The 15,739-nt window shown below is 47.6% G+C and overlaps 2 protein-coding genes across 3 annotated transcripts in view; one reads left to right on the forward strand and one right to left on the reverse strand.

Annotated features, from left to right (window-relative positions):
- Nucleotides 1-1,039: 1,039 nt before the first annotated feature.
- ZNF511 (zinc finger protein 511) lies at nt 1,040-15,372 on the reverse strand. Of its 2 annotated transcripts, none has more exons than XM_074958611.1 (6): nt 15,009-15,372; nt 12,653-12,726; nt 11,157-11,358; nt 9,603-9,727; nt 7,942-8,127; nt 1,040-1,849 (listed from the first exon to the last, which is right to left on the reverse strand). In XM_074958611.1, the coding sequence occupies exons 1-6, from the start codon at nt 15,147-15,149 to the stop codon at nt 1,780-1,782; spliced, it is 798 nt and encodes a 265-aa protein (XP_074814712.1). In that variant the 5' UTR covers nt 15,150-15,372; the 3' UTR covers nt 1,040-1,779. The 2 variants fall into 2 exon arrangements, with proteins under 2 accessions (XP_074814712.1, XP_074814711.1); XM_074958610.1 differs by having other exon boundaries at nt 1,060-1,849; nt 7,942-8,130; nt 15,009-15,352.
- The window catches only part of TUBGCP2 (tubulin gamma complex component 2), a 79,663-nt gene continuing 79,177 nt past the window's right edge, over nt 15,254-15,739 (forward strand). Inside the window, exon 1 of the mRNA XM_074958605.1 lies at nt 15,254-15,693. The gene's annotated coding sequence lies outside the window, so the exon portion shown is untranslated. The remainder of the gene's footprint in view (nt 15,694-15,739) is intronic.

Below are 15,739 nucleotides of genomic sequence, written 5' to 3' on the forward strand. Positions count from 1 at the left end.
TCTCCTGACACTACCTGCAGCAGGATGGATCCCCAGGGTGAGTGGCCAGGCACCTCTCCGGCTCCAAAACCTTTCACTCCAACTGCTCAATCGCCACATCCCTCCTCTGACTGGCCTCCCCAATGTAGTCATGGCAGAAGAACTGGGCATGTCCCTTCCCCACATCTGACCACCTCTCTCCCCAGTCAGGCCAGCCAGAACTCTTGGAAGGATGCCACAGAACCCACATCTTCCAGGAGGCTGTTAAAATGCCAGTAGGCTAGCTGCAGCTGCCCAGGCATCAAATAAACCATCACGGATACCACATGGTGGTCCAAGAAGAGGACCAACCTGATGCTGGAGGAGTGGGCCCACAAGGAGTTAAAATAGGAAATGTCAATGCGATCGAGTCAGGCGTGGCATGACTGAGTATCCTCCAAACAGACACAGGAAAAGGAGGTGGAGTCATCCAAGTGGTGGTTGCTCCAGACATCTACCAGGGCATAATGATCTCCCTGATGATATCCACTCTGGCCTAGCACTTCTCTCATGTACATCCAGGGTGCTGTTAAAATCCCTGCCCAGGACCAGGAGAATCCAAAGTGCCAAGGAAGGCAGATGCCCAGTGATACAACTGCACCCGCTTTGGGACTGGTATCGGGGCACAGATGTTGACAAGATTGTGGGTCAGCCCCTCCATGCAGACCTAGAGGTGCAGCTGGCACCCTGGCATGACTTTGGCAACCCCAGGACCTTGAACCATAAGTCCGGGGAAAACAGGGTAGCCACCCCATCCAAGAGTGCAGTGAGGTGGTTGAAGTACATCCTGTTCCCTCCTACCCCCGCCACCAGCTGGCTTTGGCAGCTGAATCTATGTGAGTCTCCTGCAGGAAGATCACAGAGTACCACCCCACGTCCCCAAAGCAAGGAGAGTACCTAGCACCAGCAGAGACTCACCCTACAGCCTCTTGTATTCAGAGATGGAATGGTAGTTGGTTTAATTGGGGGCAGCGGCACCACCTGCAACCTGTGCTTGATCCCAAAGGTGTCAGGGAATTGTGGAATCTGTGAGTTCACTGGTAGGCTGCGGAGTACCACTCCTTGGTCCCTTGACTCTCCCCTGATAGGGCCCTGGCACCCTGGAAGAGGAGAGTGAGATCCCTCCACTTCTGGAGAGCACCTTCCTCCTGGAGCCTCGCAAGTCTTCCAGGAATTTGTACAGCTTGTCCTGTAGCATGACAGGGGCTGAGGTCTCCAGACTTGAGTGAGCCCATGGACTCCCAATTATCCTCCAGCTGGCCCCCATCAATGTCCCCACAGCCTTTTAGGCAGGGGAGTGTTTGCTCCTACTTTGACGGTGATGGAATCCCGGCATACCACCACCTTTACCACATTGTCCACCTCGTCCCCGGACAAAGCAGTGAGTGGTGGAGGGAGTACAGAAGCCCTTGGTGGAGCGGGGAAGGGTAACACAAATACAGCCCTTTGGTTAAGTGACCATTCTCCATGTACTTATGGAACTCAAACATCTACAAACACAAGATCCCCTCCTCCTTCATTCTCTCTTGCTTTTTCCTTTGCTGCAGAAATTGCTGGCGTTGGATTATCCATGATCACAATGGACAACCCCAAGCCTTCCCTGCCCTCCGCGTACAGCAGATTCAACACACAGATTGTGCTCAACCAGGAGGAGCAAGCAAACCCATGAATGATTAGTTGTATCTTTTATTAACCTCAATGGGTGAGGCCTTTTCTGCTTGTCTTTACTTGTCATTCCTTGTGAATCTGCTGCAGTGACCTTCATACTTTCTTCTTCATGCTTTTAAATCCTCGGCTGGCACCCTGCCCAAAGCAAACAGTTGATGGGATTCTACAACAAAAACATACCATGTTAATACAAAAATCTTGAGGTCTTGTTTCTTTGTACTTATGTACATGTATGTGCCACTCAGAGCAAGCACACTTAACCGGAATGGTCACTTTGCTGAGATGCCTAACAAGATACCAATTTAGTTTGAAAGGGAATGACAATGACTGCTCTTTTTCACAGTATGCAGCCGATGAAGTGAGCTGTAGCTCACGAAAGCTCATGCTCAAATAAATTGGTTAGTCTCTAAGGTGCCACAAGTACTCCTTTTTTTTTGCTCTTTAACAGAGTACGCATTAGCAAAAGTTCTGCTTCATAGGGACACAGTCAGCAATGTAAAGGCAGGACTTGAATGGGGACAGATGGGTCTGTGAGGATGCAGCATACTTCTACCTCTCCTTGGCAACCCTTTAGTTCTCCACACCCTAAACTCTTTAAAAATCCCTCTAGCCCTTATGAATGCTATTTAACATCTTCATCAATGACCTGGAAGAAACCATAAAATCATGACTGATAATGTTTGCGAATGATACAAAGATTGGGAGAGTGGTAAATAACGAAGAGGACAGGTCACTGATTCAGAGCTATATGGATCACTTGGTAAACTGTCCACAAGCAAATAATATGCATTTTAATACAGTTAAATGTAAATGTATACATTTTTGAATAAAGAATGTAGGCCATACTTACAGGACGGGGGACCCTATCCTGGGAAGCAGTGACACAAAGAGATTTGGAGGTCATGGCAGATAATCAACTGAACATGAGTTCCCAGTGTGACACTGTGGTCAAAAAGCTAATGTGATCCTGAGATGCATAAACAGGGGAATTTCAAGTAGGAATAGAGAGGTTATTTTAGCTCAGTATTTGCCACTGGTGCAACTGCTGCTGTAATTCTGTGTCCAGTTCTGGTGCCCATAATTCAAGAAGGATATTGATAGATTGGAGAGGGTCCATAGAACGATTAAAGAATTAGAAAACATACCTTGTAGAATCATAGGACTGGAAAGGACCTCAAGAGGTCATCTAGTCCAGTTCCCTGCACGGCAGGGCTATGTATTATCTAGACTATCCCTGACAGGTGTTTGTCTAACCTGCTCTTAAAATCTCCAATGATGAAGGTTCCACAATCTCCCCAGGCAATTTATTCCAGTTCTTAACCACCCTGACAGTTAGGAAGTTTTTCCTAATGTCCAACCTAAACCTCCCTTGCTTGAATTTATGCCCATTACTTCTTGTCCTATCCTCAGTGGTTAAGAACAATTTTTCTCTCTCCTCCTTGTAACAACCTTTTATGTACTTGAAAACTGTTATGTCCCCTTATAATGATAAGCTAAATAGATTAAGCTTCTTGAGTGTAACAAAAAGATGGTTAAGCAGTGACTTGATTACAGTCTACAAGTATCTACATGGGGAGCAAATATTTAATTATGGGCTCTTCAGTGTAGCAGATAAAGATATAATACGATCCAAAGGCTAGAATTTGAAGCTAGACAATTCAGACTGAAAACAAAAGGCATAAATTTTTAATGGTGAGAGTAATGAATCATTAGAACAATTTACAAAGGGTCACAATAGATTCTCCATCACTGACAATTTTTAAAGCAAGATTGAATGTTTTTCTAAAAGATCTTCTCTGGGAATTATTTTGGGGAAGTTCTCTGGCCTGTGACATACAGGAGGTCAAGCTAGATCATCACAATGGTCCCTTCTGGCTTTGGAATCTACGAATAATACATTCTGTTCACATTTTGAAGGGTTTTTAACAGATGCAGCGGTGTCTGCCTGCAGACAATCTGAAACAGCATCTCTGAGGTTTGAATTTCCCTGTTCATCTCATCAAGTTGGTGAGCTATTGTTAGGCATCTGAGTTGACATGTCAACACTTAACTATTTCACTGCCCAAAGGGGGGGGGGGAGGGGAATATCACATTAGGAAGATCTCCACAAGCTCATTTTGGCACCATGTGTGATACATCTGAAGGATACCTCCTCTTACTCCTCCCTCTTCCGAAATCAAGGAGCCAAGCCTCACCAAGGGGGAGTCAAGCCCCGCAGAACACACATTATCATTTTTTGAACATCTACACAGTTTAATGTCAGCAGTGTCTTATTTTGGCATCTGAAGCATAAGGACCTTATTTTGTGGGCAGAACTTGGAAAACCACTATTCGCCCCCAATTCGATTTTTTGGTAAAGTGAAGTTTAATGAGGCATGCAACAGGCTTGAAGTTATACATTTGTATCTTAAAGGAGACTGAAAAGTTTGTGGCTAGGCCCTGTCTACACAACAAAGTTGCACTGATTTAACTTCACTGGTTTAAAAAGCAATATAGCTAAATGGGTGCAATCTCCTTTTGTAGGCTTTGAAATTTTTACCATTATTATGGGTAGGCAAGGCTTGAAGCCTGGGACTGAGGCCTGAGTCAAGTTAGGAAATTTTACAAAAATATTCACCCTGTTTCTCTGGACCAGTGTTAGCAAGTCTCCTGCAGCTAGAGCCATTTTCCCACTATCTCATTTAAATTTTTTCACCATATTAATGGACAAAATGGTAAAAATGTGCCTGGCCAGTAGAGCCTTGTCTATACTAGGGCTCCCACCAATGCTCATGCCAGCTCAGCAGAACTGGTGGGGAATTTTTGTTAAGTGAAAGTGACGAGCTTAGGTTTGAGAGAAAATGCAAATAATAAAACAGCAGAAATGCTGACAAGTGAATTAGATCCCAGGAATTATTTTAGAGTTAAAAACCTCATGTGTTACTAACAATTAGGGCTGTCAATTAATCACTTTTAACTCAAGTGATTACCTCAAAACAAATTAACTTGATTAAAAAATTAATTGTGATTAACTGCAGTTTTAAATCACACTGTTAAACAATAATAGAATACCAATTTAAATTTATTATAAATATTTTGGATTTTTTTCTACATTTTCAAATACATTAATTTCAGTTACTCAGAATACAAAATGTACAGTGGTCACTTTATTACAAATATTTGCACTGTAAAAAAGAAAAAAGAAATAGTATTTTTCAATTCACCTCATACAAGTACTGTAGTACAATATCTTTATCATGAAAGTGCGACTTACAAATGGAGAATTATTTTTATTTACATAACTGCAGTCAAAAACAAAACAACGTAAAACTTTAGCGCAGGGGTGGGCAAACTCCATCCCTTCAGGGCTTTGGATCCGGCCCACGGGATTGTCCCCTGTGATGCCACAGGCCCCGCGCCGCTCTCAGAAGCGGTTGGTACTACGTCCCTGCACGGCCCCTGGGGGAGGTGGGGCAGAGGGCTCCGTGCGTTGCCCTTGCCTCCAGGCACTGCCCCCCGCAGCTCCCATTGGCCGGGAACAGGGAACTGCGGCCAATGGGAGCTTCGGGGTAGGTACCTAGAGGTGTGGCAAGGGCAGCACGCAGAGCCCTGTGCCCCCACCCCCACGTGTCGCGCAGGGAAATGGTTCCAGCTGCTTCCTGAAGCAGCGCCGCATGGGGCCAGGGCAGGCAGGCAGGAAGCCTGCCCTGACCCCGGTGCGCACCACTGCCACCCCGGAGCCGCTTTAGGTAGCGGCATCAGGCCGGAGCCCAAACCCCTCCTGCACCCTGCCCCCCCAACTCCCTGCCTGCACCTTGCATCACTCCTGCACCCCAACTCCCTGCCCTGAGCCCCCTTCCTGCACCTCACAGCCCTCCTGCACCCCAACTCCCTGCCCTGAGCCCCCTGCTGCACCCTGCACCCCAATTCCCTTCCCTGAGTCCCTTGTACACTCCGCACCCCTCCTCTGCCCCAATTCCTTGCCCTGGGGCCCCTCATACATCCCACACCCCTCCTCTACCCCAATCCCTTGCCCTGGGCCTGATCCTGCACACCACACCCCCTCCCGCACCCCAACCCCCTGCCCCAGCCTTGCATACAATTTCCCCACCCAGATGTGACCCTTGGCCCAAAAGATTTGCCCAACCCCGCTTTAGAGCCTGCAAGCCCACTCAGTCCTAGTGATTGGCTGAACAAGAAGTAAGACAAACAAGTTTATTTTCATTTACAGGAGACAATGCTGCCTGCTGCTTATTTACAATGTCACTTAAAAATGAGAACAGGCATTCGCATGGCACTGTTGCAGCCAGCGTTGCAAGGTATTTATCTGCCAGATATGTTAAACATTCTTATGCCCCATCATGCTTCAATTTGCAAATATTTGTAATAAAAAATAATAATATAAAAGTGAGCATTGTATTCTGCGTTGTAATTGAAATATATTTGAAAATGTAGAAAATACTAATAATAAATTTAAATTGGTACACATAATGAACTTCAGATTTAAAAGAAAAGAATACATAAAAAGCTATAGGTTTTGACCTCCGTCCTGGCCCTTGTGCATTGCTGCAGTAGCATACAAGGGCTGTACAGGAACCACAATTGGCTCTACACTGCCCCTTGCAAGTCCCAGTTACACCAGAGGCTGCTCTAACTATACTGATGGCAGTTTCAATCCACAGAGCAGCCCAGAATTTGGAGCCACCTTTGCACAACCTCATCTCACCTGCTGGAGGTACAGCACACAATCAAATCCACTTGCTTTAGCTGGATCCTAAATATAGGGTTACCATATATCCGTATTTTCCCAGACATGTCGGCTTTTTAGTTCTTAAATCGCCATCCGGGAGGAATTTTTAAATATCTAAAACGTCCAGGAAAACAGGGATGTATGGTAACCCTAGATGGGAGCTGCCAGAGCTGCGGAGCGGGCCTTGCAGGCGCCGGCAACACACAGAGAGCCCTTCTCCCCCCTCCCCCCCGATCCTAAGAGCCAGAGGGACCTCCCAGGGGGCAAGGTGGGGGGGGCCCCAGCGGTACTTACCTGGGGTGGCTCCCGGGAAGCATCCAGCAGGTCCCTCTGGTTCCTAGGGTTGGGTCGGGGGGTGGAGGGCTCTCTGCCCGCTGCCAGTGCCTGCAAGCCCTGACCTGATCCTAGGAGCCGAGGCACCTGCGGCAGGAGGGGTGAGTAGGTGAGCGGGGGGGGGGGGGGGGGGAGAGGGAGGGGGCGAGTGAGCCAGTGGCTGGTGGGTGGGCGAGGAGGCAAGTGGCGGGCGGGGAGGGTGAAGAGGAGAGCAGTGAGGGAGCCAGCTGCGGGCTGGAGGGAGGGTGAGAGGCAGGCGGCAAGCCAGCGGCAGGTGGGGGCAGTGAAAAGGCCAGCAGCAGGCAGTGGGGGTTGAAGAGGCGAGCGACGACAGAGCCAGCGGTGGGCAGGGGTGAGGAGGCAAGCAGCAAGCCAGTGGCAGGCAGGGGTTCTCGGGGCGGGCATGGGGGTTTCTGGAAGGGGAGTGAGGAGGTGAGTGGCAGGTGGGAGAAGGCGAGCAGTGGGTGGGGGACTGAGGAGGGATGCAGCAAGCCAATGGCGGGCCAGGGGGTGAGGAGGGGTGTGGTGGCGAGGCCGAGCGGGGAGGGGAATGACCTGGGGCAGAGTGGGGGCGGAGCAGGGGTGGACTGTGGGTGGGGCTGACATCACCCCAATGTGGAGTGTCCTCTGTTTTGAATGTTCAAATATGGTAACCCTACAAAGTAAGACTCAAGAGAAGACTGCACCCCTTCCGGGTCCCCCAGGCTGGCTGATTATTTAAAAAAGGTGAATTTGAGGGCATTTCCTTGGGTGAGTGTGTGCTTCTCATTCATTACACTTCTCTGTTACTGCAAAGATTCTCAGTTATGACCGCAAGAATCAAAGAAATGAATCACTATCAATGCACAATGCATTAAATTTGCAGCTGCCACCTGTTAAGTACAGAAACAGCAGTTTAATCCTAGTAAACTGCAAATAAACACTTAGAATTTACTTTTTTCTTCAAAGCTCTTTGCAAACATCAATTAAAAGTCATGTTTACTTTTCACAAGTGCTAAGCTTTGTGCATAAATGTGTATTTAGAAGGCTCACCCCTCACTTGGGATGAACACTTAAAGGTATTACTTCGCAATATATCACAAGAGCATCCAAAGGCCCCAGTTAAGGTCAGGCCCCTATTGCGCTAAGTACTGCCCCAGCACATATGAAAACCCAGTCCCTGCTGCAAAGAGTGTACATAAAGGAAAACAGACCTGGATTTATAGAGCTTTTTCTCCTGAGGTGATGAAATTGGGCCACTCACAGGCTGGGTAGGATTCTCCACGCTCTCACTGGGACAGATTTCCATGGAATCCACTTGCAACTGCTCATAAGTCTCCACATTCACATCCATTGGCATGCTCACATCCAGCTTAGAGGGAGGCTTACTGTGCTTGATGCTGCTGCAGAAACAAAACCCTCCTTTCAGGAGCTGCCAACTGTCTCCTAGTCAGCCAAGGATCAAGGGCCCAAGGTCATTTGATCAGGAGGTTACAAAACAAATTAAGTAAAATAGGCTCAGGAGAGTCAGAGGGGGGCTAGCAAAAGGCAGCGAGTGTCCTTGGTCACTCTTGGTGGCCTGTAAAATGTTCAAGCAAGCAGAGCACTGCAGTTCTAGAGGGAAGCTGTCTCACAGGAGGAACTCTCTTACAAGGGGGTCTTCAGAGTGGAGAGTCAGAACTACTGCATTACAGTACATGGGCTTCACCACAAGCTTCTCTCTTATACCCATAAAGCATAATTGGATACATCTGGCTCAGCAGGGCCAATGAGTTTCCTTCCTTCCATAGCTTAGGGCGTCATGCTCCAAAGAGATGAATGTTGGTGCCTGACCCATGGCTAAGAAAGACACTTTCTACAATCAGCAGTTCACTTCCTTTCCAAGTTCTAAGCCAGGGATCAGCAACCTTTGGCACGCAGCCCGTCAGGGTAAGCCCCCTGGTGGGCTGGGCCGGTTTGTTTACCTGCTGCATCCACAGGTTCAGCCAATCGCCGCTCCCACCGGCTGCGGTTTGCCACTCCAGGCCAATGGGGGCTGCGGGAAGCGGTGGCCAGCACATCCCTCGGCCCGCGCCAGAATAGAGAGTGCTGCAGAAGAGGCGAGGGACCAGTGTTGTCTGGCTGTGGGCAGCACCCTAACCCACAGATAGCGTGAACTGGGAGGGAATGGCTCTGGCCCTTACTTGTGCAGGGTCACTGGTACCCTCTGGTTGACTTGCCAGGCTCCTCCATCTGGGATAGGATTCCTGAGCATGTGTTGGGCTCTCCAGGCCCATGCACCCATTCTGGGGATGGATCCCTGCACTTGACACAGCTTGGCAGGCCTTTTCCTGCCACTGCCACCACACTGGAGACTGTTTGCCCTTCAACCCTGCACTCACTCAGAAAAGGGAACAGAGTGCACCCTTCAGAGCAGAGCAGGTGCTGCTGGGATTGCAGCTCGGCTCTCTGTACTTCAGGGAGAGTGCAAGGGAAGCAGGGGGCTGGGCAAAATGGGGAGGACTCATTGGTTCACGGGTGAGGAGTGAGCAAATGTCTTTTTAGCACCCCTTTCACGCATGTGATGTGGGCAAGTCATCCCTGTTGGAAGGACCTGAAGTCCAGTATTCCTTGGCTCATGAATTCACATGCTAGGCTCTAGCATTTTTGCATTCAGTAAACAACCTCTTTATACACAAGAGGCCAGAAATAAACTAGTGCAATTATGGGAAGGGAATGCAGGAGCTCTGGAATCTGACACTAGCTTGTGTAAATATGAAGTGCTACTGACTAAGCCCAGAGGTTGCTGGATTTTCAGGTGTTCTCTGCTTCTGAGGACCAGTCCCCAGCACACAGAAGGATAAATTCTTGCTTTGTCAGTATATTTGGCACTTACCTTTTAGCTTTTTTTGGTTTATCAAATCGAAAATCAGAAGGATAAAGATGAACTTTGACTAAGTGATCTTTTCTGTCTTTGCTGCTCTTGAACTTCTCTGCACAGCCTTCTACCAAACACTGATACTAAAAAGCAAGAAGAGGGAAAGGTAATTCTAAAACTCATGCAGTATAAGCAAGATGGGAGTTATTCTCACAGAATTTCTCCAAGGCAAGGCAAGATGTTTACCTGGCATTTCCACATTGGACTAAATCACTTTTCAGAGAGAATCCAGTAAATGATGATACATCTTTAGAATTGTGTATCAATCACAAACTATTGGGCTCTCCAGCTTTTGTTTATGCACGGAGGGAATGACTTTTCCCTCTACCACAGGAGCCACTGGGTGAAGTATATTTTATGGCCTGTGTTATTATTAAGACCATATGATTGTATGGTTCCTTTTAGCCTTAAAAACCTATGAAAACCAATAGAATTCACACATTACAATCTCCAAGTTACATGGGTGCGCTGAGATTGTTTCACAAAATTTGGAACTAGTTTAACGTGTTGGGAAACTACTTCCATCTCAGGTATTAAGAAAATATTGTTCATTTTCTGCCACCCCTTGCACATGGTTTCTTGACTGCCTGTGTATGAAGCAAAGTCCAAACTGCTAAGGCCCATCAAGCAAAACTCCTGGGAAGTCCAATACTGGCAAGTACCTGCATATGGTGGCAGCAAGAAACCTCCTTGATAAAAATGTGTAGTTTACAGAGGACAGAAGAGAGAATTATCTGCTGACTGAACTCAGGATGCTTAAATATTAGCAAAGTTGGAAGCTAGTTTGATTAAACCAGTTAACTATTCCAGTTCCACAGATGGGCAAACCGACTACTCCAGCACTGCACAAGCAGGACAGAGCCTGTTTGACAAGAAACCCATTTCCCTTGTTTCTTTCCTGTCTTCACTTTAGGTACTATTATCCTAGGGAGAAGTTAGCTCAAGTCAGACTTACACACTTGTATTTATCCACCAATTCTCACTTTTACAATAACCAAAGGAGAAAGGATGGCTAGTCCTACATGCAGGAGATCTGGGTTCTACTCCTGGCACTGTGTGTGACCATGGGAAAGTCTCTTCCTCGCCGAGAGCCAAAGTTTCTCCATCAGAAAAACAAGAATAATACATTCTTAAATCACTGGACATTATGAGGCATAAAGCACATGCAGTCCTTAGAGATCCTTGGACAGAAGACACTAGAGAGTGCAAAAAATGTTATTGTTTTCCTTTTGCATGAATCAACTTGTGTCTTGTACTCTGTCTATAACTAGGACCATACCAAATATACAGTCCATTTTGATCAATTTCATGGTCATAACATTTTAAAAAAAATAGTAAATTTTAGGATTTCCGCTATTTAAATCTGAAATTTCACAGTCTTGTAATTGTAGGGGTCCTGACCCAAAAATGAGTTGGGGGAGAGGGCGTAGCAAGGTTATTGTGCAGGGGGGGATTTTTACTAGAAATTTATCATGTGCTGGATACACAATGAAATCTTTGCTTGCAACTCACCATATTTTGCTTCTCTGCCATTATCTGGAAGAGGGAGTCATGCCACTCTAGGATGTGAGTATCCAACAGATGCCCAGAGGGGAAAGAGCGTTTGCAGAAAGAGCACATGTTCCTGTGCAGTGTGTTGTAGTGATGTTCATAACCCTCTAAGGTATCAAACACCTGGCAGCACCCAACAATATGACAACAGAATTCTGACACCCTAGAAGGAAGCGATGAAGACATTTGTATTTTTAGGTTATGTCAAGGCCACCCAGAGCATATGGCTCAGTTCTTCTGCATACATTTAAATAAAATCTATACGTTATGGCAGTTTTCATTAATATCTACTCGACACAGGAGAAGATGAGCACGATTAAACTGGAGACACAATAGAAGTAGTTTGTGAGGATTTTGTAATTAGGAACTCATATTTGTGGCTCAAACTCCTTTTACCTAACTCACAGCTAGAACCTGTGGGTCATACATACAGAGCTGAACTTACGATAAATTACGGAATGAATTAATACTGAGCAGCAGTATGAGCTATTATATTACAAAATCCCAGTAGATCTCTATGAAATAGCTACACTCACTTTCAGTTTGTTCTCTAGGTACCTTCCAGTTTTTTCTGGGATGATTACTGAATATTTTGAAACTAGATGAAGATCTTGGGCAATGTGTTCATTTTGACCAGGTTATTCTCCCTGACCAAACTGCATATTTTCCCCTGAACTCCAAATATTTTTTAATTGACTGCAGTAATGATCTATCATGTAATTTGCTCAGATCTTCTAGGTTAGCTGAGATTTAAATTCCCAGGTATCTTCAGGAATGCATTGCCCATTTACACCCATGTTTTCTGAAGGGATGATTTCTCCAGATGTGGCAAAGAGATAACCAACATTTCAGATTTAACATCATTTTAAAGCCAGACACTTCCTCAAAACCTGAATTTCTTTCAATAACTATATGGAAAACTTCAAGTTCAATAACTATCACATCATCCACCTTTAACGCACTTTGTGATGTCTTCCTTCCTTCCTCTCCATCTCCATGGTTAGTGCAAAAAAATAAAGGAGACTGAAGACATCCCTGTCTAGTGTCTGTATAACTCAGACAGATAAGACTCAACTCCAGTGACTTATGCTGACGTTTTTGGACTGGTGTAAAGAGAAATATTCCTCTTAAGGAAACAGGAGCCAAAGCTTATCTGAAGATGCAACAAACAAAAACAAAACAAAAAAAACTGTACCATCCATCAAGAGACCTCTCTTTGTCAAGAAATAACAAAGGGGAATCAGTTTACTTTGATCTGGTACTAGGAATGATTGAAAGTACTCCATAATTATTCAACATTTGTTTATTCTTAATGAATCCAGTCTGAGCCAGATATATACAACTCTGACAGACAGCATGGACCACAACCTGGTAGTTAGAGGGAGGGTCAAAAATCAATCAAATGCATTTTTGTTAACAAGACCCACAACAGAATTTGTCTGAACGACATCACTTACTTGGATCTTTCGGTCACTTCAGTAACATTTGTTAAGATATCTTGGAGATACAAGTGTCTATGTATGTCTCCATCCTGGAACAGGGAATAACGATTATAGGCATGTTACAGCAACGTGTGTTCAAAAAGCAAACTGGAAATTATTTTTATTCCCAACAAGTAACTCTGTTAAAACAGAGTTAAGAATGAGAATACTGTGAACTCTACTCTGGATCAAGGATAACATATTGACCTAACTTTGCTAAACTCAGCTTATAGACCACAATTAAAAGTGCAACTTGGCATACTCAATAGAGCCCCTGGGTTTACGTACACACAAGTACCAGTGTCCTTTACTGTTACTATGAGCTGCTTTGTTGCTAATAACTGAGGACATAATTCTAGAGACACTCAAGGTCACCGAGACTAACTCATGGGTATAATGTTTGCAAAGGATCACACATCCAAAGGGGATTCTTCTCTAGCTCTAGTAGAAATGGGCTGTGCTTCTGGAGCAGGAGTCAAGAGTTTTATCTTTGCCATGGCTGAGAAGTTCCAAGTGGCTAAATCAGGCAGCACAGCAACAAATGTGCTGCTATCATGGACTGGTTTCAGTTTTTTTCTTTATAAAAAATTAAATAAAAAAAAGGGACACAGTCCACTGCAGTTTTCAAAGACGACAGTCACTTTGAACCATTTTACTTGTAAATCTGTTTCCATACAGCTTCTTTTCTCCCATTACAATCACATTCACACATCTGCATGTATCATGTTGCCTTAGCTGCATACCAGAGCTTTCTGGAATAGACTCAGCAGTTCTCCCACAGTGCCTCACCAGGTGACAGAGTGCCCTGACAGGCACCACTAACACAGAGAACATTAACTTCAGACGTCACATCACAGAAAGTTGGGAGGACGGAAGACTGACAAAACTGCTGAATTAGTTACAGTGAGACAGCCATGTGCCAGCCTAAGCAACACATTGAGCCATTAACTAGTTACAAACTCAGTTAACAGTGCCAGAGTCTATAACCAAAGGCAGAGGCCTCACTATCCAGGTGAAAGAAGACAAACCCACCCTAGATGCTGGGAAAGGGGAGGGTTGTAACTCCTTCCAATGTGTTGTCCTTGGCCATGCTAGGGGGCTCTAGCTTTTGTATCTGCTAACAGAAGCCTTATATATTTCAGGCCCACTTGTGTGCTTCTCACCCCAACCTGGCCATCGTTCCACCCTCACAATGTAGGGCCTTTGAGCTGCTGTGATGAAGAGTGGTGGTGGTGGTGGACGACGAGTCTGTACAGTTCTGCTCCTGGTTCTAACTGGTTTCAAACTTGGTCCTCAACCTCTGTGACGAACTCTAGTGCTTGTCTCTGCTGCTGCTCGGACATTTCCTGAGAGCTGCACAACACAGACAGGATTCCTGACTGTCATTGCTACTTACACAGCTCTGAACAGCAGCAGAGGTACTGCAGCCATCTGTCTGCAGACTTAGGCTCACCTCAGTTTCCTTTGCACTAAAAGACATTTTTTGCAACCAAATGGGCTAGAGACATGAGTATCTGCATAAAACTATGTCATGTAGTCTAGCAGTGCAGACACATAGGATCCACGTCCAGGAGCCTGAAGACCCTGGCCATCAGCAGTGCTCAGCACATCAGGGATGAGGGAGATTTAACCCAAAGCATTCCCCAGCTAGACCACATGAGGGACTCATCCCTGGAGGTGGCTGGGCTGGACTGACTCCTGCCACCAGTAGGATAGGCTTAGAGCAAGTCTCTCAAGTTCGGGCAATTTTCCTGTAACCACAGGTCCTGGGTCACAGGACTACATGAAACGCTCCCGCTGTTCAACAAGAGCATAGTGTTAACACTCCTGATTTGGGGGGAATGGGATTTTGGCTGCGGCCAGTCTGGCAATGACATGAGAAGCTCCAGCGGTCTAGAAAAGTTGAGCCTCTCTTGGGCTGCCTGCTCTGCTTGCCTGCCTGCGGGGGGCAGAACAGTGTGAAGAGCGAGCAGAGGTGAGGCGCGGGTAGGGGCACAGCGGGGATTCACAGCTCAGTCAGACCGAAACACACAGGACGCCCAAAGAGAGTCTGGGTTGGATCCAGTTGGTGATTTGTGCTCCGGCGGCACTGGAGCAGGTGTCTCTCGCGGGCAGGGGCAGCCCCCGGGCACTGGGTCGAAGGAACCCTACGGGGGGGGGGGGGGGAGGGAAGCACCGAGAACAGAGCTCGCTGCTGCTCGGCCCAGCTGGTGCCGTCGGGCGCACAGGTACCCTCTCCGCTGGGACTGCATTTCCCAGCCTGCCCCGCGGGTAGCAGGCCGGAGGCCACGCGAGGGCTGCCGGGAGCTGTAGTCGCAGCCAGGGCTCTTACCTCAAAGAACTCGTGCTGGCGATGGAAGCGGAGGCGGCTGGGGGAGAAGCAGAACGGAGCCCGCGGCGGGGTGCGGGGCCGGACGGGCAGCAGGGGCCGCTCCACTCGTAGTGAGACGCTGAGCTCCGGCGGCAGCAGCATCCTGTCGAAGCGGTGTCTCCGCGAACAGGACGCGCTCACCCGACCGCCATCTTTTGGGGCGAGGGGAAAGAGCAGATCACTTCCGGGTCGGCGGGTACTTCCAGGTCACATCGGAGTGGGTCGGGTATCGTGAGGCCTGGGAGCGATCCGGGGCTGTGGTTAGTGAGGAGACTTCCGGACCACCCCGCTCCCGCGGTTCCTCAGCGAGCTGGGCAGCGTGGGGAAACAGGGGCAGAGGTGCCCTGAAACGACAGGTCCCGACACTGTTCTCTGATTGGCTCCAGGGATGCTGCCGTTACTACGTCAGCCAATCGGAGCCTGTGCACCTCTTCCCCGCGCGCGGCTTGGCCGCCACAGGCGTGCTGCTGGCTACCGTTAACGGCTGCGGTGTGAATTCCTGAATAGCCCCTGGCTATCCCCTCTCCCACTGGGCGCGCGCAGCGGAGCGCCACCTACCGGCCTATCGACGTGGGGCCTTCTCCGCGCGCGCCGCCTCCCCTCCCAACGCGCGGCGGCGGCGGGAGCGGCTCAGCCCCTGCACAAGGTACCCGCTTTCCAGCCAAGCGGGCGCGGGCGGTGGGACGCATGAG

Source organism: Natator depressus, chromosome 7, assembly GCF_965152275.1.
Source record: "Natator depressus isolate rNatDep1 chromosome 7, rNatDep2.hap1, whole genome shotgun sequence".
NCBI lineage: Eukaryota > Metazoa > Chordata > Testudines > Cheloniidae > Natator > Natator depressus.

What these genes read in the sequence shown, in the direction of transcription:
- ZNF511 (XM_074958610.1), bottom strand. Translation starts at nt 15,149, where the DNA reads ATGCTGCTGCCGCCGGAGCTCAGCGTCTCACTACGAGTGGAGCGGCCC. An exon ending in AAACCAAAAAAAGCTAAAAG is followed by an intron (nt 8,131 to 9,602) that starts GTAAGTGCCAAA and finishes TTGTTTCTGCAG; the next exon opens with CAGCATCAAGCACAGTAAGC. An exon ending in AAAAAGCTCTATAAATCCAG is followed by an intron (nt 1,850 to 7,941) that starts GTCTGTTTTCCT and finishes TTTTTGTTGTAG; the next exon opens with AATCCCATCAACTGTTTGCT.